The sequence below is a fragment of the Artemia sp. Qi Xiang Cuo genome, chromosome 20 (assembly GCF_049724085.1).
Source record: "Artemia sp. Qi Xiang Cuo chromosome 20, ASM4972408v1, whole genome shotgun sequence".
In the NCBI taxonomy this organism is placed as follows: domain Eukaryota; kingdom Metazoa; phylum Arthropoda; class Branchiopoda; order Anostraca; family Artemiidae; genus Artemia; species Artemia sp. Qi Xiang Cuo.
Window position 1 is genome coordinate 19003189 of NC_142813.1, and position 27889 is coordinate 19031077.

Here is a 27889-nt window from a genome sequence, read left to right on the forward strand (position 1 = left end):
TGTCCTGGCCGAATTGGGACTCGGTGGGGGAAGTTCAAGGGGTACTATCGCATCCCTTTAGTGAAAACTGATGAGTTGTTTGAGCTGCTGCCTTAGATGTCCTATTTGTAGGTAATCGATTGCGAAGAAACAAAACCAAAGCAAGGGGCTAGATACTTGTACCAATTTGACTATATTCTATTTATTCCTTGTGTATTTATGGGTACATTACACGTACACATTTAAGATTCAAATGGCTTAAAAGTGAATATTTGTTCTCTGATATTCTTTCAGGTACGTCACTTATATATATTTAAGCTTCAACCGGCTGCAAAGTTAATGCAATGTTTTTTAACCCCTTCCTTGGATTCCTGACCAAAGTATTGCTCCTGCAACACTTATATTGGCAAAATCAACAAAGGGTTGCCGTAACACTTGGCGTTGCCTAGGCAACATCAATCTAATTATATGTCGTTTTGTCACCATGATTTAGTTTATGTGTGGTAACCCTGTTCATTGACCATTTTTGTTATTTCATTATCTAAACAATTTCTGGTCTCTACGGTCGACAGTTAGGATGTCTTCGCTGCGTTCCGAATGCCGTTGAGTAGTGTTTCCAAATGGCCTAATTTTTTGTTTCTGGAGTTTACATAGATTCGAGCTTTGAGCGTAACAAACGCTGACAAGTTTGTATAAAAAAAGGGGGGATTGTAATTTCAAGTTTTACCGACAAATAAACATTGTGAGGCTGTGTTCTTTTATTTCGGTTTTTATTTATTTCTTTTTAACATGACGAAATATTACTTCTTTTGTACCTCTAATCATAAAAGAATCTTTCATGATTTTAATTAAATTTGCTTAATTTTTGGTCAAAATTTGAACACATATTGCACAAAAAACTAATCCGACGAAGTAGAAGGCAATGCAGATTCAAGTTTTGCACATTTAAATTATTTATATGTTCATCTAAAGGTTTTTTTTTCTTGTAGCCCAGTGCTGTCGGTTAAACATTGTTGAAATGTTATCTACTACCACTACTACTACTTCTAACAACTCACCGCAGCACCAAGCTGCCTAAGGCCAACACTGCTACGCACGCTTCTCCTCCAACCTAATCTATTCAATGCCTCCCTTTTTACACTCTCTCACGAAGTTCCCATTTCCTTTAAATCTTTCTGTTTGACGTCCTCCCACCCCAGACGAGAACGGCCTGCTTTCCGTTTATCCCTAGACGGTTGGCCGAAAAGAACAATCTTCGGCAATCTGTCATCCTTCATCCGCGCAGCGTGGCCTAGCCACCTCAACCTTTCTTTCATTATGGCCCTAGAGAGCGGCATTGAACCACATTTTTCGTACAGTCTATCGTTTAAAATACGGTCAGTCAGCCGGGTGCCCAGAGCAATCCGTAAGAAATTTCTCTAGAAAACATCAAGCAAATCTTCATCTGGTTTTCGAAGCGCCCATACTTTAGAACTATATTTGACAACTGTCATCACTGTAGCTTCTTTTATTCTAATCTTGGTTTGCAGAATTATCTTCCTATTCTTCCAAACTTTTTGAACTGTGAAAAAACACCCTGAGCCTTGACTATTTTACTTTTAACATCTTCAATGCTCCCACCATCTTTACTAATAATACTACCAAGGTAAGTGAAGCTGCCCACCTGATCAATCTTTTCATTACCCAACGTCACCTTTTCATCTTCACTTATTCCTAGCCTCAGTGACTTTGTCTTTTTAACATTAATTTGCAAACCTATTCTAGCATCTTGAACTCGCCAAACTTCTAAAAGCTCATTCATTTTGCTCACACTTTCATCTAGGATGCTTAAATCATCAGTATAATATAAGTCATAGAGACTTTTTCCTCACCATTTGATTCTGTGGTCTTCCGTTGCATTTCCTGTGCTCCTTAAGACAAAGTTTATCAAAATAATCCATATAAAGGGGGATAGAACACAACCCTGCTTAACCATACATAACCATAACCACAGCCTACAAGGATAAAACCTTTACTAAAGCTCTTCTATCAACAGAATCGAAAGCTTGCTCATAATCTATAAAACTGAGGACCAAAGGTGTTTGACAACTCAGGCACTTCTCAATTATTAACTTAAGAGTGAAAATTTGGTCGACGCATCCTCTGCCTTTTCTAAAACCGCACTGTTCTTCTCTTAAAAATTTGTCTACTGCATCTCTCAGTCTAAAAAGTATCATATTACTAAGTGATTTGCTACCTACAGAGATCAGACTAATGCCTCGATAATTACCACACTCACTTTTAATACCTTTCTTATAAAGTGGCTTAATTAAGTTTTTCCTAAAATCATTTGGCACTTCCCCTTTTTCAAAATCATATTCATAATCTTCAGTAACTTATTTCTAACCTCAGAGCCACCATATTTAAGAAACCCATTTACCACCCTATCAGCACCTTGAGCCTTATTATTTTTTAGTCCCTTTAGTATAATTCTTCCTCACAAAACAAATCTTTCCTTCATATCCAAGGTATCAAAAACTTTTACATTTTTCTCTATATCTTATCCTGCAACTGTATCTCGGTTTAGCAAATTCTCAAAATGTTCTGTCCATCTCTCTTTAATTATTTCCTTATCGCTAATTAAGGCCCCGTTCCTATCTTTAACTGGGTTAAGTCTGGATTGATTACTCCCTCTCAATTTATTAACCTGCCAGTACAATATTTTACTATTGTGCTGTCCAGCTGCATCTTCCAGATGCTCGGCAATTTTATCCATGGCCTCCACTTCACACCTCCTTAGTTCATATTTCAATGCTTTCTTTACTTTCTTTACATTCCTTTTGTTTTTATATGATCTATCACTCAGATATTTCTTGTACAAGTCCTTTCTCCTTTATATTAAAGATAAAGCTTTTTCACTAATATTCTTAGCTGCAGTCCTAGCTTTCTTCCCTACCTTCATTAACTTCAGAAATTGTTTTTCTAAAATTATTCCAACCATCTTCCACATTATCAAATTTCAAAACTTTCAAGTGAAGTATTCAAGAGCACAAGGAAAGTTTCTCGCCAATTTCCACCCTAGGTTTTACCAGGACAAGAGTTCCCGAGAACGAAGTTACCCTTTCGAAATTTGAGCTGTAAACTAAGCCTTGATAATATTTGATGGTGATCATTGTTTTTAGTATTACTAACAGCAATCCTATATACCCTAGTAATTTGTTTTGATTCTGCCAGTCTTCGGTTTACTATAACATAATAATGTTTGCTGTCTTATCATCACGTGAATACAATGTTAACTTATGAGCCATTTTATGACTAAACACCGTATTGGTTATAACTAGATTGTTATACCTGCAAAATTGCAAAAGTCTGTATCCATTGCTGTGTTCTTTTCCTACACCAAATTTACTTAGGCTAGGATACCATCTATACCTATTTCTACCGACCTGGGCGTTAAAATATCCTAGTAAAAGCATCATATTTCTACATGGTACCCTGTCTATTTGCTCGTGTAACTGTAAGTAAAATCCATCTGAGTCACTAGTATCTCCGTCAGTCGGTTCTACAGGTGCCTATACTACTATAACTGATACCCTGAACTTTTTAGTCATAAAATGAGCAATTAGTATTCTATTATTAATACCTTCCAAGCCTAAACAAGACTTAGCAGCTTCCTTATCCACCATGAGCCCTACTCCATGTCTGTGTACCCCATCCTTCCTGCCTGAGAAAACAAATTCTATATCACCCAATTTTATGCTTTCTACCCCTGGGATATGAGTTTCTGAAACCCCTAATAAATCCAGTTCAAACCGTCTGAATTCGTCTGTCAAAATGTCGATACGATTGTCATTTTTTAACGTCGTAACATTCCAAGTTCTGATTTTCATGTTCTTTAAATCATTGAAATTATTTTGGCCTCAGGAAACGCAATGATCCCGGATACCAGTGCAGGACGGGGATCACATATTTTCTCAAGTCTAAACCGAAGTGCTTAAGCCGGCTTAGAACCGCACAGCAAGAAGTCCCTGGGACCTCCATGAATGGAGGCTTTTTGCAATCCTGGGCCCATCTTGGTTACAACATGGTTTTCAGCACTTGACGATGCTCTTCTATCAGCTAGAGTCGAAATCCTGCACAGACAACCTCAAGCCTATTACCTCCAACTCATTATATATTCATGCCTTCAAATATTATGCTACTATGGGGCGGCAGCCCATAGTAGATAAATTAGCTAGGAAGAGGTTTTTCAGCCCGAAGACGCCCGTCAAAACATACCAAGCCCAGAAGAATTGTCCATTAATCAGAATCCCATACGACTGCTGTTTCGTTTATTAGGCTATAATTCCCTTGAGTGGCACCACCCCTCAAGTGGAAATAGAGCTGACCGCAAGGTCCCCAGTCTTGCATGTACTCTGGAAGGGCCGAGGCAGCCTTTTGCAGAGGCCGTTATCCATAGATCTGGATCTTACGCCCTGCCGCAGTTGTCCACATATAGAGGATCCTTCCGCGATGATTTTCTTCATTACCATGCAATTAAACCCATTACTGGGAGAAGATTTGTAACTCACAGGACTTGTGGACACACCGGTGGGCCCTATTGAGTGTACATTTGAGGCTCCTCGTTTGTCATGAATGGCTAATCTGATCGTCAAACGGTCGAAAAAGGGTATAGCTTCTTGATTTTGGGGAAGGGGATGTTGATTCTAAAAATGGTTCTTTGATCATCAGCGTGCAATCAAAAACATGTATTTCAAAACAGTTCATGTACGAGGAAGGGAAGAGTTTGGCGTTTTCTTTTTTAGCCATCCTCACGAACCAGTTGTTCCCTGATGGCTAAATTTATAATAGCTTTTCCTATTTTTGGTATGAATTATTTTATGAGTAAACGAGATTAATAGTTCAATTTTCATTCTAGGTTCTTTACACTGTTTGAGAAGTACGGAGGCTACAAGGATGGACATGCCAAGCTAAAGAAGCCTAGACAACTACAGGAAGTCTTAGACCTATCTAGAACCCTTTTATCAGAAATTGAAGCCAAAAATGCCAATCCAGAGGTAGAAATCTTAAAAGTGAAACTCGAGCAGCTCAAGTCCGTCCTGGAAATGTGAGATTCATTTTCAACTTATCTTCATTTTTATCTTATTATAATTAAATACTTATCTTCATAAATATTTTCTCTCTGCTTTTCCGGGCCATGGAGCCCTGCAGGTGGAATATGTTGTAGCGTTTTTTTTTTTACTTTCTTATCTTTATTGTGTTTAATTATATGTGGAAGGTTCCTTTCCTTTTATTGTGTTCGTTTATTGTTTAATAAAACGAACTCTGAACTCTAAAGAAAATAGGTGACTAAATTAACAAATGTTGGTGCTAGTCAACTAGCATGGCTCTTGTAAAAGTTTGAGAAAAGCTTAAAAAAGATGTTTTATATAAAAGTGTTCAAGTACATCATATAATTTATGCTGTAAGCTATGGAGGAGTGGCTTTAAAGCCCATGCCAATCTAAGAAACCTTGAAATTCTTATGATTATTCCTGTAATTGTTGGTTATATTCTATAGTATTGGCATTTTTTTTGTTAATTTATCTCCACCCTAAATGCTATCCTCCCTCACACAATTTTTTTCATACAAACCTGGCTTATTTTGTACCACTATTTTTATTTTATTTTTGTGAGTTGGGAGCTGTGGTATGGACTAAAGCTCCAATGCTGCCTTTATTTTAGTCTTCACTACCAGTATAAACAACCTTAATATATATTTTACTACTGTATATAGTATATATAATGTATATTGTACATCTCGTCTTGTATTTGTTATAGGTATGGCCATTTTTCTGGAATCAATAGAAAAGTCCAGCTCAAATATCAGCCTAAAGGTAGACCCAGGCATTCCAGCAGTGATGATGGTATGTATATATTTACACCTTTAGTACAAGAGTTGTAAACTAGGGTGTAAGGACCAAAACAGGCCTGAGAAAAGATTATATATGGTCCTTGCAACTTGATACCATATTTGTCATTGTGAATAATTTTTCTTTTTGAGTTAATTCAATATTTTTATTTTATTTATCTTATAATTGAAAACTTGTGGTAGAAAAAAAGGAGGATTGCAAAATTAACAGAGAAATCTTGCACAACCTAAAACATGAATAAAGATAGTAATTCTGACTTAAATAGACATTTTAGAAACAAATACCATAATATACACCTATATGATATAGTAAGCACTAATATACTAAGTTCTTATAGTAAGCTATATGGTTATAGAGAGAAAAAACCACAAAACACTAATAAAGATCGTCTTCACTTCGAGAAAAAGAAAGAAACGAATGTTGGCTAGGTTGCACTTCTACAGAAATAATAGGATCCTCAGTACTACTCTCGGTCTTGGCTGACAACGCTGCTTATAAGATTAAGGATGATCAGTAAAACTTTCGTAATATGCTGCAAACAGGCTACTTGATATTTCACTGACTTAATTCAAGCTTAATTAAGAGTTTTATTTTTGAGGTTTTGCAGCTTTAATCTTTTATTTTTCTTGCAGGAAAAAATAAGAAAAAAATTGCCATATATCTATTTTTTCTTTTTTTATATATCATAAATAAGGTAACGTGCTACCTTCACACAATAACAACCCATAGATATCTGGTATGATATTTACTTCTTTTTTTTAATGAAGTGTCTTCTGCTGATTACAAACCTGAAAAGTTGTTTTGCTCTATCCCGTCAGGCTTTCAAATATTGACAAAAATATTTTTTCAATTTCCTTTCGTGGGATTTTGTTGGATGGTTAATTTGAAAATCTCAAAAAACGTCGGGGGATAGTGACAAACGTTTTGCATATTTTTAATCAGCATGTCTTAATTGTCTTAAAAACTGGTGTTGGATACCAAGATATCAGTCGAAACTGTTTTTGTTAACCTGTGATTCAGCTGGTATTTTTATCAAATATTTACCAAAAGTAATATTTTACCAAACACGTATCTTGAATTTAATCGAAATGCCTCGTTTACTTGGAAAATTAAATGGGAATAAAAAGAATACGAAACGGAAAAAATTGATGAGTTTTTAGTTTTACTATTTGTCTCTCCCCTATATAACCTATAGCTTAACCTATTTTTATTATATTTTTTTCATTTCTTAATGCTGCAGATTTGTCATGATAAAAAAAAGTTATCATCACAATATAATATCGTACACTTTATTTTCAAGTGAATTAGAAATTATAAACAATATTTTAGTGTATTTTATCCAATTACATTTGTGGACACCTGATTTCATTGATTGTATTTGAAGCCCGTCATAACTTGGACCAAATTGTTGAGCGCCTCTAGCGTCAATAGCAGGATTCTTTCTGTTCTAATTGTGACAATGAGAAAGATTTTTCTCGTGCAGTCTCATTTCAGAGGGATTCTTACTTCGTAGTAGTTTGGGTAGATCAATCATGATTGAGACAAAACATTTTCCGGCACTTATATCATGGAGAATACCTAATACAATTCTATGTCCAGTATCAGAGTCTGCACAATAGTATTGACTTAGTAAAGAGTGACTTGTAAGCTGCGTATTTTATATTAGCCTCATTATATAAAAGTAATGATCATAAAAAGTTAGGAGAGGATTTATTTGACTGGAAACTAAAGACTTCCCTTTTTAAAGCCAAAACCGATCACGGGATAGGAAATCCCTTTTTCAGTCTTCTTTGGTGCGCTGTAGCCCCATAAGTTCTGGATCAAAAATCAAGTAACAGTTTAGATCAGAATGGTAAAAAAAAAATATATTATGTTCGGTCAGAAGCTAGAGAAGATTATTGTGGCATTTTATGTTGTTGTCATTATTTTAGGCTGTTTTAACTTTTAAGATCATAACTTCAATTGTTTTTCGTTTTTTTTTTCAAATTCTCAGTTTACATTTCTTAAGGTATCGTCTCCTCATGGTCATAATCTTTTTTATTTTAGAAACACCTAAGGATCCTTCATTGGTTCTAATTTTGAAATGGGGTGGGGAACTGACACCCGCTGGAAGGAAGCAGGCTGAAGAACTTGGCAGAAAGTTTAGATGTATGTACCCTGGAGATCAAGGTATGCTGCTTGGGCATGTGTCTTGTGTTCTATCTTCTATCTTACTTTCGTGGATTCAAAACTCTTAAGAATATGTATACGCGCAATAATTCTCGAAAGTTTGACGTCGAAATTGACAACTCTATTTTCAACGATTCCGATACCGGAATTGCCAATTTTGCTTTTAGGGTTAGGATACGATATGACTTGTGTAAATGAGAGAAAAGGGAGTTGTCTAAATTATTGTTCCCAGGATGTCTACTATCTCAGCCTAGCTTGCTTTGAACCAACAGTCGATTGCTAATCTTGCCTCTTTTTTTCCTGGACATAGTCCGTCTTTTATGGAGGGTGGGATCCCTGCAATTTTATCAAATTATCTTTCAGAATAGGTTGTCAGATCTATATCGAACTCGGTGGGCAGAAAAGTCTTATATCAGCTGTTTTGGTGTCCAGATCTCATTTTATCTCCGTGGGAGGGGGAAGGGTGGTGGGGGGGGGGGGTAGTGTAAGTAATGTCATTTGGGACGTCTATCAGAACCAGCTGTTGAATACCAACAACACTCGGTGGGAAGTGATAGCTAATTTCTACGTTTCACCTTTTCTTGGTTTAAACTCATTACGATGTCTTTAGGGGGACTTGGTGCCTAAAATCGGGTCACCAGGGTATCTACCAAAAATAGTTGTCGGATTTTGGCAAACTTTTTCGAAAGTAGCAGTTAATATCCTGGTCATGTCTTTTCATATTCAGACGGATTTGACTTCTCCAGGGAAGGAGTTAGGTAGGTTTTAAATTTTTGTCGCCAACATATCTGCTTGAAGGGAATATTTTATTCCAGCTAATCTTTGTGGGAAGAAAGAAGTATACTTAAAGCTCTAGCTTCTTTGGGATTTTACCAGGACTAACCATCGTTGGGTAGGGGGGCTACATTGTCATCAGTCTCTTTACTTGGTGAGTTGGCTAATTATATAGATCGATGCGCTTTGACCAACTATTTATAATAGACATATTTTGAAGTTGTGCAAGGGGCACAAACGTCTCTAGGTATGAATTCTTCCTCGTTTTGGCCGAAAAGTGATAAGGCACCCTAGATTAGGTCTTCATTATTTTCATTTTTCTCATGTATATTTATGTTTGTGGCCCATTTTTAGAGTTTTAGCCAGAGTTCACATGCAAAGCGACGATGACGAGGGAACAATATTCAAGTACGTTAAGCTTATATGGAAATATACGTTTTCTTTAGTGCAACAGATAGTAAGTTTTCTTCTTCCTTAAATGTACCATTTTTTTTTTATATATATACTTAACTCTCATATTAACAGCATGCCATGGTGTTTGGCGATACTCACTCATACCGAACTTCAGTAATAAGGTTTGAAATGACTAAATTACATAAATTGATCGCAGTGGTTCAAATTATGTTACGCTAAATGTATTTTACAAGATTTAAAATTAATGACAAATGCGTGTTGTGTTTATTGACTATTGCTAGCAACTAATTGTTCGCATAGCGGAGGTTACTTGAGCCTCACTCATGTGATAGCAATATATTTTGATGTGGAAATATGTAGCGTCAATTAAATTTGCGAGCGAGTGAACGAGATTATGTTCTTTAAAAACAACAAAGTTCCAAGGATTTTTAGAACCGAATTCGATATGGGAAAATGGATTGGAACTCAGATTCCCTTCAGCTCTGCCTATTTTTATCATTTGTTTTCAGTTTCTCTGTGTTTAACACAGCCAAACTTTAAGGTGTTTTCAGCTTACGCGTTCCAAGCGTGTTGGACACAGATTCCTCAAAATTTTAACGCGCCAGAAGTTCACGGTTGAACACGGGTTCTGAGAAGACCCAAACCCGTGTTGAGCACAACACTCGGAATGATAATGTGCACAACCCATGTCGAACTCTGTGTTGGATGCGGGTGGCCTGAAAACGGAGCTAAAATTGTTTTCGTGGTTGCTAGTTTTAATTTTCAAAATGAAACAAACCATATGCAGAACTGATTATGTTAGAAAGAAAGGTGTATCAACTAAAGTGGTGGTTGAAAAGTAGTAACATTAGCTCCTTGTTCTGCATTTGAGAAATAGTTATGAAAAGCAACCTCTCCTTACCATGGCTGTGAATCTTGTTTAAAATCGGTAAATTTTTTAGAAGATTCTAATCGTGTTTTTAGTTAGGGTTAAGGTTTAGGGTTTTGCGCTTGAATTTTTTTTTTCAATTTATTATTTTCTGAAACTAAATTCAAACAACAGCTTGCTTTTATGTTTTTGCTTCTCTCTTGTTTTTTATTTTTAATGGAAAGGCAGTATGGCATAAGAAATGATTTAGTTGTAAGTACCAGGGTTGCGAGCATTTTTCTTGGGGGAGGGAGCTAAGGTTTGAAATAAAGTTGTTTTATTTTTATTAAAAAAAAAATCATATTTTGACATTTGAATAAACAAAACATCAGACATTTTGATATCAGAAAAAAATAGGTTAAGCCAATGACACGTACGAGAAATAGTAGCCAATGATACAGCATATGAGAGGCTTAGGGTACAAACGAGCAAGTGTAGGAAAACGAGAAAAACTAGGTGATTGTAACCAGTAAAAAGAAGGGGAACGTGAATATCTCGGCCAAGACCTCGTGCGTTCTCAGTGCAAAAAAAGAGCAGATAAAGTTCTATGGAGCAAGATAAAAAGATTTTTAAAAAAAGCGGGAAATTGCCCTCTCAAGTAAACGGCGAAAAAGTGACTGAAAAACAGACTCCAGTATTGAATGAAGGCTCAAGCTTTCATTTGATAATTTATTTTATGTGGATTGATTTTCAATGGCTTTTGCTCTTTTATTGCTTTTAAAAAGCTAATCACCTCGTTTTCTTTACCTCTTACGTTTTTTCATACTGTCTTGTGGTCCAGTGTGGTCTTATAAATTTTTCCTTAAACAAATGGCATAGAAAATGACAAATTGATTGCAGTGAAAGAAATGTAAGTTTAGAAAGAGATGAGAGAGTATCGTTGCATAGACACAATGCACCACTTCGTAGTAATATAAATATCGTGTAGTATCGTGCATGTATGATTGATAGTACCTTTTAGTTGGTAAGTACGTATTCGTTATTGCATTTTATATATATATATATATATATATATATATATATATATATATATATATATATATATATATATATATATATATATATATATATATATATATATATATATATATATATATATATATATATATATATATATATATATATATTTGGTTTTGCATTTCGAAGCAGCTATTTTTCTTTGCATGTAGGTCATAACAACTATCATCAAGTCATGTAGATAAAATAACTTTTGTTTTCAGGTAGGTTATAAAAGAATAACCGCCAGGTCCTGAAAAGGTTAAATTTCCGTGCAATGAAAAGAGCCAAGAAAAAAAGTTTCTGCTATGTTTGATCTGTGATTTAGTTCTAAAAAGTCAAAATGGATGTAGTTACGTTTACGTTGCGATCATCTGACGTATCTTCGGCTTCTGTTGAGGTCTATCTAACAGTTCGTTATAACGAACTGTAAGTAAGGAGCGATGCGACGCAATAGTAACCGAAACTCTATAGAACAGAGTCTTGATAGCAATAGATACGTTGAAAGAATGCTTATTCAAAATATGTAAAATTCGTCAAATTCAATGTTACCCATAAAAAGTTTGGAGCCTCAGAAAATTTGCCCAATTTTTAAAAAGAGGGAACCACCCCCAAAACATCAAGTGATCTAAATGAAAACGACACCTTCAGATTCTTTCTACCAGAGAACCCTAATCTAGAGATTTCAAGCTCCTATGCGCCAAAACGTGGAATTTTGCTTCTTTTTGTGCCTGAAGAAAGACACGGGTGTGTTTTTTTTTTTTTTTTTTTTTTTTTTTTTTTTTTTTTTTTTTACCAGGGGTAATCGTATCGAATCAGTGATCGTAGAAGATCGGGAGAGGCCTGATTGATTGGAAATCAAAAGTTCTAGCGCCCTTTTCAAGTGACCAAAAATATTGGAGGGCAGCTAGCCCTCCTCCCAAACTCATTTTTCCCCAAAGTTGCCTGATCGAAATTTTTAGATAGCCACTTTTTCAGCATAGTCGAAAAAATTCAATAACTCTGTCCTTGAGGATGACTTGACCCCCCAAAGTGCCCGGGGGAAGTGTTGTAAACTATGAACTTGCCCATTATTTACGTATAGTATTGAGAATCGGGACGTATTCAGACGTTTTTAGGGGGGGATGTTTCTGGTTGAGGGGGGGGGTACGTGTTAGGATCTTTTCATGGAGGAATGTTTCGTGGGGGAAAGGAATTTTCCATGGAGAGGAGGGCTGGATTTCTCAGTATTATTTAAAAAACGATCTGAAAGTAAATATAAAAAAATAAGTTTTTTTTTAACTGAAAGTAAGGAGCAATATTAAAACTTAAAACGAACAGAAATTATTGCGTATATGAGGAGAATCGCCCTCTCCTCAATACCTCGCTCTTTACGCTAATTTTTTTTTTGAACTTTTAGAAGAGCGTATTATTCTAATTAAACGGTCTTCGTAATTCAGGAGTCATTCTTAAATAACTGAACAAAAATCAGCGTTGAAAAAATAGCACTGCGCAAATCAACATGAAAAACGCCTCGGGAAATATTAATACTCTGTAGTTTTTCGAAGCTCAGCAAGTTTGGCCTTCACACGAAATGACGGGACACTCCAGTGAAATTTTGAAAAAAAAGCAACATATACACTATTTTGGGACTGGATAGCCTATGTGTGAAAGTAGGACTTGCAGTGGTAAAATGAGTTTTAATTATTTTAATTCATTGAAGGGTTTACCTTTGTATTCGCTGATGACGATTGTCGAGTTGAATATGCAATCGAAATATATTGTAAATAGTCTTAGCTCTTCCTTTCCAGTGTAATCAAATTACACGTAATTGGCAATACAAGTAATTTGATCAAATTTGATTTAGCTTGAAGTCTGAACCTTGTCGTAAAACATAACTTAAATGTTGATCCTACGATGGAAATCTTTCTTCTTGATGTTACGAGCCCAGTTTTCTCAGTTAAATGTTCATCTGTGTTAGTTGTTTTCAAAGTAAAAGTGCCCAGTTATTGTTCAGTTCTTGACAAATACTCTGAGTTCAGTTTCATATAATTTATCGTTTTCTTTTTGCCGTTCAATTTATCATATTCTTTTTGTTTTATTAAAAGTCTCGTTCTTGTCGTTTTTCCTGCAGCTTCTTTTTTCGTATTTTAACAGTTTTCTCATCTGGAAACTATCCTACTATAAAAAAATGTGTGAAATATCCGCGGATTTAATACCCAAGTTTTAGATTGCATTTACGAAACGTTGTTGTCAATTTCAGTGTTTTTCTGTTCTTTTTTTCGTAAAAGCAGCTGTTTTGCCAAGGGAAATTTTTGTAAAACTAGATGTTTTCAACTGAGTATCAGAAGAATTAGAATTGTGTCAGTGAAAACACAGTGACAAGGATGATGGGTGAGCAAAAAATGGTTTTATTAAGTCTTCTTCACCTTACAAGTCTGAAATGTTTTTTTTTGTTTCTGGGAATATTGTTTGATTTCATGTTATCTGTCCGTATTTGGGATCTTTGTATCGTTTATGATTTCAGTTTTATGTTTGTGGCTGTACTGCAAATTTTTAACTATTTTTTTATTTATACGTTTTATCCTTGTTTTATTTTGCTTTCTTTGACTGTTCCCAGTTTTGAAAATCGTGCACAATCTTTGAAGTTATGTCAAAGACAAAGCGAAAATTAGTTTTTAGAGAAAATTCCTCCCTCAAACCCTCTTGATTATTTTTTTTTCCTCTCCCTTCCTGTTCAGCCCTTTAGCCCCCAAAAATATAACCGAACATCGCTCCCAGTATACAAAACATGCTCAAGTACCTTTTGTGTTGTTATTTTAATTTTTTTTTTTGCGTTAAGGGTTTCTTCGGATCAGTCGCTTGGAACAATTGAGTTTTAATGCCAGATTTATTCCTGTACTTTACTTGAAACTATGGTCACTACAAATTAATTTAGACGTCTGTGTTTCCTGCCGACGAAATTAAAGAAAAAAACTGGTTTATTGCTTGGTGACTGTTCTAATTTTACAAAAAAGAGACAAATTTCCAAAAAGGAATTTCCTCCCTTTGTATATCAAATGTAGTTTTAATTCATTATCAAACTAAACTGAGTTTATTTACATTTGATTTAGTTAAATGTCAATTCTATTTATAATTTATGTTTCAAAACTAAATATATGTTTAAAAATGTATATTTACATGCACACAGGCCATTTATAAGATTCACGTGTGTAATTGCTAAATTCATAAAGCAATAAACATGTATGCTGGATGCAAGGGCAAATGCTAGCTAAAGTATTTTCAAAGCTTTTTGCCCAGTGTTATCTATTGAATTTTAATTTAAAAGAATTTCTCCATTTTTACCTTTTAGGAATTTTCAGTATTTAAAGGTTCATAAAGTTCAAGTCTGGTTGAAAATAGAAATGAGGTTGTGCAAAGAAAAGGGCATACAACAAATCTAAACTCCTCTTTCAAACTTTGGCTTTCTGGGAAAATCCTGACTATCCGCTGACCCATAAATGTTTGCAGGGGGTTATTGGCGGAAGGGGAGAGAGATTGAAAAAACTACGCAAGTAAAATCCCCCTGAGCTGTATTTAAATATATGAAGAAAAACTCGGGAAGTTCCTCGAGATTTGAGTGTGGGGAGGTGGTACAGGTCTATGGTTCTCCTCCCGCGGAGTCATCGCCGTTGGGGTTTTGATTTTACAGTAACGATCATGGTTACAGCAATAGCTGCAACATAGTAAAGAATAAATTAAGGTATATAATTGTAAACCAAGCACAGCACGCCAAGAACACCGTTTTATTAAGGAGTTCGAGTCTAAAATTCATTGCAAATTAGATATGTTATTATCCCAGCATTGTTGCCAACAAATGACTTGATGTTCGTATGAAATCTGAATCTTTGAATCCAGACTAGTGAGTCTTTCTATAAAGTACGCTCTGGATGTGAGTTCTATTACTTCCTTTTTCCTTATTATATTGCTTAAGATTTATCATCTGCTATTGTTTGTCTAGCTCTCAGCAAGTTAATGTTACTGAGTTGAATACGCTATAAGACTACACGTGGTTATGCATGATATTTGACAAAAAACAAAATGAAGAATATGAAGAAAAAATGTAGAAGTAATTAAGAAACGCGAAAAAAACATAAAAAATTTGTAGCACTTGTAAGTCTCTTTCTACGGTGAAAACAGCTTTTTCCTGAGGTGAAGCAGAATTGTGTGAGGCTGTGATTTCAAAAATGAGGAAAAAGTGATATTTCTCTCTCTTTCCCTCTCCCTCTCTTCCTTTCTCTCTCTCTCTCTTTCTCTCTCACTCTGTTTCTCTCTGTGACTTCCTCTCTCTCAACAAAAATTTTATTCTAGTTGAATTTTAAATATAAATTTAATTAAATAGGTGAGTATGCTGGTATTCAAGGGCTTGGGCTTCTCCGTCTACACTCCACATACCGACACGACTTAAAAATCTATGCATCAGACGAAGGACGAGTTCAGATGACTGCCGCAGCTTTTGCCAAAGGCTTGCTTGCTCTGGAAGGTGAACTTACCCCTATATTGGCGCAAATGGTCAAAAGTGCTAATACAAATGGTTTGTTGGATGATGACTGCGAAGCAAGCAAGTTTCAGTCAGAGTAAGTCAGAGTCTTTTTTTCTAATTTTTTCACCGCTGATTTGTAATTTAATAAACACTATAAATTCTCATACATGGACCGAGCAAATCTGTCTCTCAGCAACTGGAGTCTCTCTTCCCAAAATTTGTAAGTTACGAAAATCCGGGTTGCAGCGGTAGCAAGCAACCTTGTAAGAGACGATCACGTCCAAAGTTAAGAAATATAACAACTCATAACTCCTAAAAGTAGAGTCAGATCAAAACAAGAAGTACACTATTAGAGCCGCCTTGTCCGAAACTCCTACATAGGAAGCTTGTTGTTCCTTGGCTTGAACAACAAAGCAAATATATTGGCTTGAAAATCAAGAAAAGTGGCTGAAGCCGGGATATTCTGCATCGAGGGAATCTTTTTTTTCCTTTTTTTATATTAATTAAATAAAAAAAACAAGTTTTTTAAACTGAAAGTAAGGAGCGACATTAAAACTTAAAACGAACAGAAATTATTCCGTATATGAAAGGGGCTGTCCCCTCCTCAACGCCTTGCTCTTTACGCTAATGTTTTTTATTGTTTTAAAAAATAAAGTTGTGAGACAGAGTCAAACTTTACCACTGGGTCAATACGATCACCCCTGAAAAAAAAAAAAAAAAAAAAAAAAAAAAAAAAAAAAAAAAAAAAGAACACGCATCCGTGATCATTTTTCTGGCAAAAAAAGCAAAATTCCACTTTTTTGAATATAGGTGCTTGAAAACTCTACAGTAGGGTTCTCTGAAATGCTGAATATGATGGTGAGATTTTCATTAGGGTTCTGTAACTTTTAGGGGGTCTTTCCCCCTTTTTTTGAAAATCAGCCAAATTTTCTCAGGCGCGTAACTTTTGATGGGTAGCACTAAACTTCATGAAAGTTATATATTTGAAATTAGCATTGAAATCTGATTCTTTTGATGTATCTATTGGTATCAAAAACCCGTTTTCTAGAGTTTTGGTTACCATTGAGCCGGGTTGCTCCTTACTTACAGTTCGTTATCACGAACTGTTTGATGAAGAGCAAAGATAATCAGAAAAATTACCAGAAATAGTTACGACTATTTGCAACAATACAAAAGAAATTGTATCAATATTAACTGTAAGATAATTACTTCAACTACTGATTTTGAATAGGTTTTAATTTTCGTTCGGGATCTAGTGGCAGAGAACTGAGAATGCACAGCGCCTTTACCAATCAGGTTTGTAAAATGTTACATATAACACAATGAAAGATAAAACAGTGCGAAAAAAGATGAAAAAGACTGATACCATCGACCGTTTGAGAAATCAGCTGGCACACAAGTATGAAGATATGGTATTCATATTACCGGAAAGAGCAGGACGCGAAAAATTTACGAACAGTCACTTTAAGGTTTGGGGAAAAAGCCCAAGACAAGATAAAGGTACTTCAAAAGGACGAGGATGGAAAATTGCAACCCGTAAAGAATGACAAAACGGGAGAAAGTACAGTAAATTAGGAATGAGTGTTCTGTCTGTTTGGAACACTGTAAGCTCCGAATATACTAAGGAATCATTCCTTTACTTGATTAAATATCCGATAGACCTGAAATTTCCTTGTGACACGTGGGATTGAACCTGTCAACCTTCGATCAGGGTGCGCAGCTTTATCCAAAACGTCATCGCAAGGTATTTTGAACAATAATTCTTTTACAACTTTATTAATTTACTTTAATCAGTAAAATGTTAATGGCTAATGTACATAGTTTAACAAGGATGATATAATAAAGAATGACACTAACTGGTGAAGGGAACTTAACTACAGTATAGGCTTGTATCTGGGTTGCAGCAGTAGCTAGCAACCTAGTAAGAGACGATCACGTCCCTTAGTAAAAAATAAAACAACCCTTAACTCCTAAAACTAGAATCAGATCAAAAAATGAAATAGACTATTAGAACCACATTGTCCAATACCCCTGTATAGGAAGCTAATTGTCCCTTGGCTTGGAAAGCAAGAAAAATATAATGATTAGAAAATCGAGAAGAGGGGCTGAAACTACGATATTCCGCATCGACGGCAGGTTTGTTTTTTCCTTTCTGGGTTGCAGCGGTAGCTAGCAACCTAGTAAGAGACGATCACATCCAATGTTAAGAAATATAATAACTCATAACTCCTAAAAATTGAGTCAGGTCAAAACAGAAAGTACACCATTAGAACCGTCTTTTCCGAAACCCTTATATAGAAAAATTTCTATCCCTTTCTTCTTTTCTTTTCCACAGATAGCTTGGCACTGGAACATCGTAGAGAGTTGTTCAATAGCTTATTTTAAAGAAAATTTACATATAAGAACGGAAGGATTTTTTTCAAAACTAGGGCTGACATTGCTTCTTCATTATCTCCAAGCAAGAAAAAAAATGTACCCTAAATACCATTCCTAGTAGACTCCTGTACCGTCTTTGTTAATATAAAACCTCGAACTAAAATGTACAATTCGTGACGTATTTCACCACAACTAATTTAAACATAATTGAATGATACCATGTTCATCATTAACGTTGTCACTATGAGAGCTCCTTTCTTTTCTTGAATTTTCTTGGGTTTAATTGTCGTTTAACCTCAGTGGTTCCGTCATTTTTTGCGATTGTATCCTTATTTTCCAGTCGTCACTGCCCTCCTTTCTGTTCTAAAAAATGATGAGGTACCAGATTGAAAAAGTCCCCTTTTGGTTGAGACTAAGATAGGCTTAAAAAAAAAAAAAAAAAAAAAAAAAAATCATAATTTCTATGTAAGTCATGAATAAAATTGGCAAGAATATGGAAATGCAGCCAGACGGAATAATACTGAAATATTTTAGTGGCATGCTAGGAAATCGAAAGGAAGTAGTCAGTATCCACTTATCCCAGTTAAAGATGAGAACGAGGCCTAGAGTAGTGATAAGGATAGTGTTACTGAGAGATGGACGGAACATTCTGAGAATTTGTCAAACCGTAATACAGTTGGGGGAATGGCATAGAAACAAATGAATTTTTTTCTGACAGTTTAAAAGTAATGGAGGATTTATTTTGCGACGAGAAGTTAATGACAGTACTAAAAGGATTAAGAAAATAATAAATTCTCAGGTTCTAATAGTGTGGTGATTTTTTATCCTTTTTTATACGGGGATTGCGAAGCTAAAGATAAGTTAGTGAAGACTGTGAATAGGATTTTTGAAAAAGAAGTACCTTGTGATTTTAGGAAAACATTTTATAAGATAGGTGATTAAAATGATTTTGTTATGTGAATGTTTAATTATAAAAGTGAGTTTAAGTGAGCGTGAGTGTGTTATTCATATCAATCAATCAATCAATCAATCAATTTATTAATACTAAAAAAAAAAACAATACAATTACAAACTTAAAATATAGACATGAGCTTCATTTTATAGGAAGCAAAATACTTAGCATGATGATACTTGTTAGACTGGTAGATGTTGCAGATATGTTTTAAGACAAAAATAGTAGTTTAAAGAAGGGGAGAGGATGTGTCGGTCAAATTTTTACTCTTAAATTAATGCTTGAGAAGTGCCTGAGTCATCAGATTCCTACAGTCCCCAATTTTATAGATTATGAACAGATATTTGATTCAGCCGGTTGAAGAGCTTACCAAGGGCGCCGGCAGAAAATTTTACAGGGGGGCCAGACGCCAAAATAGCAGTAGTGGTTGGGTGAAAGTTTAGTTGGTTTAGGGCACCAAAGTACGACTTTGCCCCGAAGAGGACGAATTTGCAATCGATTAAAATCCTGAGAAGCTAATTTTTTTCATAAGTTTATAAGTTTATTAATCCACATTCACAAACAAATAAATAAATTAAACAACAATTCCACGCTGGAGAAAACCTATGAAGGTTTCCGATCGCGCGAAAGTCCACGTAACTACTTACCTATTAACTCAACTATTTACATAAACTTTATCTATTTAATTAAAACTATTATAAATAAACCAAAAATAGATAAACTATAACCTATGTATATGAAAAAAAATATAGATAAATAATTAAATAACTGAATTAAAAATAATAATAGATAAGTAAAATATAAAAGAAAAATAATAATAACAGATCCAATCTCCATCACTCATAATACTCAATTCCCTCTCCCCAACCTGCCCTTACAACCTTACCTTAGCCCTACCCACCCTACCTTCCAGCCCACCCTTACCTCTCCAGCTCCTCTTCCTCCCCTAACCAACCTACCAGCCATAATAAAATTTAACAAATCCCCTCCAAAAAATAATCTTTTAAATTCTTTTTAAATTGAGGTACGTGTTCCGCCGCTCTAATGCTCAATGGTAGCTCCATACTGATGGACCCAGGTGTTGCATTGAAAATGAAGACCTGGTACCACGACGCAAATCAACAACTATATTATCACTTTGCCTAGTACCATAATTATGCAGGTCAGGTGACTATCAATTTGATAAAAATTCTTAAAAACGTCAGGGAAGCCATTCCTTCACTGAAACACAAATACTGCAGCTTGGTTATCTCTTATCTTACGGATATTAAGGAGCTTCAAGGACGTAGAACAGGCACATATGTCATGTATACCCTGGAAATGCCTACGGATTGTTCTAACAGCTTTATTTTGTAGAACTTGCACTCTTCTATAGTTACGTAAGAAGTTACTACTCCATAGGAGGCAACCGTAGGAGATATATGGATAAACCAACGAATAGTATGTAGTTATTATTATTATATATTTTGGTAACGCAGAAAAAACGATCAATTTTTCGATGATCTTTGTTTGGATTTTGATGGGTAATCAAAAAGTTCGTGGTAACAAACAGTAAGTAAGGAGCAGCCAGGGTCAATAGTAACGTAAACTTTAAAAAACGGAATTTTGATACCAATAGATATATCAAAAGAATTAGCTTATTATGCTGATTCCAAATATATAAGTTTGATAAAGTTTTAAAAAGTTTTAAGTTTTAAGAAGTTTTTTATAAAGTCTTGCCCAACAAAAGCTATGAGCCTGAGAAAATTTGTCTGATTTTCTAAAAAAAAAGGGGGGAAAGATCCCCTTGAAGTCATAAAATTGTAATTCAAATCACACCATCAGATTCAGCATATCAAAGAATCCTACTGTAGAGGGTTCAGGCTCATACCTGCAAAAATGTGGAATTTTGTAGTTTTGCCAGTAGAAAAATCACAGATGCGTGTTTATTTGTTTTTTTGTCTAGTTTTTTTCCCAGGGGTGATCGTTTCGACTCAGTGGGCCTAGAACGTTGGGAGAGGGCTCATTCTAACGGAAAAGTTCTAGAAAAGTTCTGAAAAGTTCTAGTGCCCTTTTAGAGTGACAAAAAAATTGGATGGCAACTAGGCCCCCTCCCACGCCCCTTTTTCCCAAAATCATCCAATCAAAATTTTGAGATCCAATAGCTATGTCTTTGGTGATAAAATGACCCCCTACAACCCCTGGGGAAAGGTTTCTAAGTTATAAAATTTGCCTATTGTTTTTGTTATTGGGAAACATGCATACATTTTTCGGGTGGTGAGGGGAGGACGAATTTTCCATGGAGAGGACAGTTTCCAGGGGGGCAAACTTTTCAGGGGAAATTTTACACTAGGTGAATTTGCCAGAATTCATACACGAGATTTCTTTATATATCTTGCTTTCTCTTTACCGATTCAATTTTACGCGTGGAGATGTTAAGGGTAATTGTCCGTGATATCTTTTCGGCAGAATTGAATTGTCCAGAGGATATTTCTATGGGGAAAGGGACTTTTCCGTGGAGGTGGAGCCAGGTGCCATCCTGGCGTTATTTAAAAAACGATCAGAAAAAAAACAGGTTTTTTCAACTGAAAGTAAGGAGCAACATTTAAACTTAAAATGAAAAGAAATTATTATGTATATGAGAGGGGTTTCCCCCTGCTCAACCCTTCTACGCTAAAGTATAGATTTTTTCCCAATTCTTTGAAAACGACTCCTGAAACAGTAAGGGTCGTTTAATTAGAACAATAAGTAACTTTTTTAAATGCCTAAAAACTGTAGCGCGAAGAGCGAGGTGTTGAGGGGGGCAACCCCACTTGTATACGTAATAATTTCTGTTCGTTTTAAGTTTTAACGTTTCTCCTTATATTTAGTTGAAAAAAAAACTATATCGACAGTTTTCAACTTATTTATCAAACACCAAAATATTTCATGCTTTCAAGGACACCCTAGACGGTCAATTATTTTTTTCAAAAGCTTCCGTCAATCAATTGATTAAAGCATGATTGACCATCTAGGAACCTGTTTGACGCTTGAATCAAGCGTTGACGGTGATTGATAGAAATTTTGAATGACTCAATGGTTCCTAGACGGTCAATCATACTTTAATCAACTGATTGACAGAGGCTTTTGACGAAAATGATTGACTGTCTAGGGTGTCCTTTAGAATCAAATGTATATAAAAAGTAACGCATTATCAAAGTAGTTGGTTCAAAGTAAAATAAGATTAAGAAAATCAAATAAAAATTTTTAATTCAATATTTTAATTTAATTTTGAATGCCAAAAGCCAGTATGTTTGACACCTTTACACTTCGTAACTGTAAAAAAATTAATATTTTTCAAAGTGACAGCTAGATAAATACAATCACTCGCGAAAAAAATCTGTTTGGGGGGGGGGGGATTAAATTATTCAAATCCCTTATTCTGTGAGAAGTATCAGAAAATTATGGGAAAAAAAAAAAATCATGAGATTTGGGGGGTGGGGTCCGGAGCCCCCCCCCCCCCCCCTGCGTACGTGCCAGGTTGTAGGTACCCGTTTGACTCACTGCAGTTCTAATAATCTGTATGGAAAACATAGTTCTTTCCCACTTTCTAGGGCTATAATGAAAGAAAGACTGATATGACTTGGACACGCTTTACGGATGAAGGATGAAAGATTGCCAACTTTTTTTTTTTTTTTTTTTTTTTTTTTTTTTTTTTTTTTTTTTTTTTTGCCATCCATATGGAACCCAGCGAAAAGACGGAAGGTGGAGCTTCATGGGAGGGGATGTAAAATGAAGCTTTGAATACATTGGGGTAGAGGGAAACTGTCTCGGCCTCAAACGGCTTGGTGCTATAGTGAGTTTTTAGTGGTAGTAGTAATAGTAATAGTAGTATAATTCTCATTAACGAATATGTAAGAAGTGTCTGGACTCTGACTTCCTGATATTTCTTTTATCGATCACTTTAGATTCTCTCTAGCCCAGTCAACAGTGTACCCTTTTTTTCATCGTTTTTTTTTCGGAGCATTCTTCTTCAAGATGAAAGGATGCAAACAAAATTGTCTTGCATAATTTGTAACATCAAGTTTATTATAAGATGTTCTGGGAAATCGCTATCACAAGCCCAGATGGGCCGAATAAGGATTTCAGAGTCAAGTTTTACAAAAGAAAAACAGCGGAAAAAATGATAATATTCGTCAGGAAAAAAAATTAATGTATCAAAAAGATTTAAAACAAGCAAAACTAGGAGAATTTACTAAAATTAACCTGGTTAATAAAGACACCAATAAAATGAAGTGTTTGTGGCTAAAAACAAAAACACAGTTTGTTTAAAAAAACTTAAAGAAATGTTCAAAATTAGTAAAGCTGGAAGATTACTTCCAGTTTTCGATAACAAAAAAATTGTTTGGTAACTAAATTAAACCAAAGACAAGCAGGAATAAAGTCATGTAATAACTTAAACTTAAAACAAACATAAGTCACTATCAATGAATAAATGAGACTCAAAAGAACAAAAATCACCTCAACCAGGAGTAGGACAAACGCCCCAAAAACCTTCTAAACATCAAAGCGTCATTAGCATTACATTTTCGTTTTTGTAACGTTAATAAATAGAAAATTGCCGTTATAAGTAACATCGTTATATATTAGACAGTCTACTTTTGTTTGTTCTTTTTAGTAATCTTGGATATTATGGTGATTTTCTTATTTGAAGGTTTGAAATGGTTTTAAGGTTTTGAGAGGGGGAAAGAGGACAGGGAGCACCGCTCTTATTTATAAACCTTGATTAGCCTTGAGATATATTTTTTTTCTTGCGTTGTTGTTGATACTATGTAAAATAAAAACATTACTCATACTGGAAAACTTAAGTTCTGTTCGTTGTAAGTTTACTTGATTATTTATTCCGATTTCTGTTCGTTTCAAGTTAAATTTATATATGACTTAATTTCCGTTTTTCTTTGTTTAATGTAGCTCTTTCCTTTTCTTTGTAAAACTTCTGTTGTTGAAAAAATTTTAATTCGTTTTCTGTTTGCGTTTAATTAACATTTTTCCTTTTTATTGATTAACTACATGAAGGTCAGTTTTTTTCAGTTTTTAGGCTGATAAGTTAAATTTTTGCTTGTGTGTTGGACAAAATTTCGGAACGAATTTAGTAATTGTTTTTAATAGAATTTTGGATGGATGGAGAGGCGGAATATTATTTAAATCCATTCGTTTGATTCCTCCATCATCGTACGTAGAGTAAAGATTATGTCGGCACATAATTATCTTGGCCGAAATCCGGAATTTTTGGCTGTCCTTCGCGCAAGCGGTATCAAGGAGACTTTGGAGTGTTCCTAGTATTACAGTTTAGAAAAATTTTGTTAGGATTGACAGAAGATTGATGCCTCCTCGGTTGTTGCATCTTCTTTCTTGATTGTTCTGACCTGTTCCCCATTCTTTGGGGAACTTTTCGATAAGCTCTAAAATAGAGAAACAAAAAACATGGGAATTTGAAAGAAAGTTATCGAGCAGATCTGTGTTAGAATCGGATTACTATAAGACCCACTCCATTTCTTCTTATTTTAGGGTTAAAAGTCGTCTTCATGAACTACTGCAACTTGATCGAGACTTTACAAAAGAAGATTACGAGAGCATCAATCCATCTGGAGCATTATCTGTTGAAACTGCATTGACCTTTATCAGAAACCCGGTGAAGTGTTGTGAGCACATACTGAAACTGGTGCGTCAATTCAATGATGATATTCGTAAGAAAAAAGAAGATCCTGCCCTAAAAGGTACATTCTAGTTGTAGCTATGTTGCTTTTGCCGCCTCTTCTTCTTCTTGTTTGAGACACTTTCGTATTACCTCATCACCGGAATCTAATTCCAGGGTTTTTGCCTCTCATCTCAAATCATAGTCTTTCTATTTCGATTGTGCCAAGCTTTTGACATTTTGAAGTTTGTGGAGTATAATTCTCAACTATAGTTTAAATTTTATGTTCCTTCAACAAGGGCATTTTTCGGCATACTCTTCAACAAGGTTATTTTTAGCAAGGGTATGATTGCAGGAGTGCTGGAGACAAATTAGCCAAGAAAGGTGAAAATAACATACCAAATGCTCATTTTATAACTTTCAAGATAAAGTGAAACATTTCTGAAGCATTCTTTTTATAATGTACCCTTTTTCCAAAAAAATGTTTGTTGGGTGAAAAGTTATCAATCGCAGAAATGTTTTTAACCCAACTGTTTTGGAAATTATTTTTGGGAATGGGCCTAGGATTCAAGTCACCCGAAGTTCGTATCCATGGTATGTTTTTTTTGTCTCGACAGTATTTAGAAAATAACTTATTAAAAACTTCGAAAAACATGTTTATCTAAAAAAACAATAAAATGTAAAAAAAAAACCTTTACTGTCTTTCAAATTCAAAATTTCTAAGACTAAAAAAAAAAATCTAAGGACGACATTGACATATTTATAATCATGGTGTGTGTGGGAGCGGACACCTAGTAAATACTGAGTCTCGCCCAATTATAAATTAGTGTTAAGTGCGTTTTAAAATATTTTTTTAAGTATAAAACAATAGACATTTACGCTGATTCAGGAATGGTAGCTATTATCCAAATTTAACTTGAAATTAATGACGAAAAGAAATTTATAAGAATTTGAAAAGGAGCTTGAAAACCCCGGAACACGGTTGTGAATCGTATACACCCTTGCAAATTTTTAAGTCCAAGAACTTTTAACTGTAGGTTTTCAGCCTTCTATGTTAAAAGTTGAAGAAACCCACATTTTCGCTGAGAAGCACTGAAATGCAATTATAAGAATGTTTTATTTATTTCTCACCAGGACTAGCGTTTGACAGAACAAATCGTAAAGATGGCTCATTTAGATAGATGGCGTAGAGATGAGATGGGCTCATTGATGAGATGGATAGATGGCGTAGAGATGGCACTATGGGCTCATTTGAAAGCCATTACTTTCATCTGCATGCTTTTTACAAAGGGGTTTAATACAACTAAAATAAAATGTAATTTTTCGCAGAAAATAATTTTCCTGGAATGCTTGAAACTTGTATGCATAAGTGTCTGGGTTAAGGGAACCCCTATGCAGAGAAAAAAACTTGAAATATTTTTGTTTTGCCTGAAAATAGGCCAATTTGTTCTGATTGGTCAGGACTCAAATAAGTAATTATTTAAGGAAAATTTATTGTGTCAACATCGTCCCTCAACTGCACTAGTCCGAAATATTTCACTTTTCCTGGGAAGCAGAATTTTTTTGAAGTGCATTCTAAGATTCAGGTGTGTGTTTTTGTAAGTTTTTGTTTAGTTTTTTGGCAATTCTTGTCTTGTAGAATGACTCATTTTAGTCTTTGGTAATTCTTGCATTTTAATTTTAGCATGTAACCTCAATGCAGAAACAGCATTCACTGTGTGCTGCTTTCCTATAAAGTTGTGACCAATATTTATTTTTTAAATTCACTTAAAGTTCACGAATTCACTTGAAGTATAGCCAGGTATGGAAAAAAAAATTCAAAGCTTCCAGTAGCAGAATTCCATAGAATTCTAAAAGCTTCCAAATCTGCCTGCAAATTTCACTAGGCCATGGAAACTGCCATGGAAGTAGCATTTTTATTAGACTACCCCACTTTTTCCATGGTAGAGTGTGCCTATATTTTAGTTTTAAGTCTCAAAAAGAGGTTGCTGTGTTTTAAATTATTCATAACGAATTTGGTCCTAATTTTTCATCACCAACTGTCATTTTATGATAAAAACTCTCATTTTAGATACAGAGCTCTATTACAGAGAAACATGGGAGCTGATGGCTCGTCGTTGGGGGAAGTTGGAGAAAGATTTCCGATCGAAAGACCGCTTTGATATCTCAAAAATTCCTGATATTTATGACTGTGCCAAATATGATATTCAACACAACTTTAGCGCTCTGAATTTAGATGTTCTCAAAGAATTGTATACGTATTCAAAATATATGGCAGATGTGGTGGTACCACAGGTAGGTTTTTTTCTGAAAAGGATAACTTTATTAAAGCAGCTGTGTTAATGACATAAAGGTCCCCCACGGATTTTTAAAGGGGCATTGGTTGGTGTTAAAAAAACATTCTTGAGCCCAAAAGAAAGGGTATGGAACAGAACGTCAATAAAAAAAACATTCTTGAGCCCACAGATAATGAACAGAACGTCAATAAAAAAAAAACATTCTTGAGCCCAAAGATTATAGTTAAGTTTATAGCCGCCTAAAAACGAAAGGGTATGGAACAGAACGTTAATAAAAAAAACATTCTTGAGCCCAAAGATTATGGTTAAGTTTATAGCCGCCTAAAAAGAAAGGGTATGGAACAGAACGTCAATAAAAAAAAACACTCTTGAGCCCAAAGATTATGGTTAAGTTTATAGCCACCTAAAAAGCAAGGGTATGGAACAGAACGTCACTAAAAAAAACATTCTTGAGCCCAAAGATTGTGGTTAAGTTTATAGCCGCCTAAAAAGAAAGGGTATGGAACAGAACGTAAATAAAAAAAAACATTCTTGAGCCCAAAGATTATGGTTAAGTTTATAGCCTCATAAAAGTAAAGGGTATGGTAAAGAACGTCAATAAAAAAAAACGTAAGTGAGACCATAGATTATGGTTAAGTTTATAGCCACCTAAAAAGCAAGGGTATGGAATACAAAGTGAATAAAAAAAAACATTTTTGAGCCCAAAGATTGTGTTTAATTTTATAGCCGCCTAAAAAGAAAGAGTATGGAGCAGAATGTCAATAAAAAAAAATATTCTTGAGCCACAAGATTATGGTTAAGTTTATAGCCGCATAAAAAGAAAGGGTATGGAACAGAACGTCAATAAAAAAAAACATTCTTGAGCCCAAAGATTATGGTTAAATTTATAGCCGCCTAAAAAGAAAGGGTATGGAGCAGAACGCTAATAAAAAAAACATTCTTGAGCCCAAAGATTATGGTTAAGTTTATAACCGCCTAAAA

General features: G+C 34.9%; 1 protein-coding gene across 5 annotated transcripts in view; it reads left to right on the forward strand.

The window, feature by feature from the left end:
- The window catches only part of LOC148939966 (inositol hexakisphosphate and diphosphoinositol-pentakisphosphate kinase-like), a 221663-nt gene that overhangs the window by 140215 nt on the left and 53559 nt on the right, over positions 1–27889 (forward strand). For 4 of the 5 annotated variants that reach the window (XM_089106213.1, XM_089106209.1, XM_089106211.1 and 1 more), the window contains 6 exons: positions 4877–5065; positions 5778–5863; positions 7916–8038; positions 15490–15724; positions 24485–24693; positions 26683–26906. In XM_089106213.1, coding sequence (XP_088962339.1) covers positions 4877–5065; positions 5778–5863; positions 7916–8038; positions 15490–15724; positions 24485–24693; positions 26683–26906 — 1066 coding nt within the window. The remainder of the gene's footprint in view (positions 1–4876; positions 5066–5777; positions 5864–7915; positions 8039–15489; positions 15725–24484; positions 24694–26682; positions 26907–27889) is intronic. The other variant, XM_089106210.1, reaches the window with a different exon arrangement.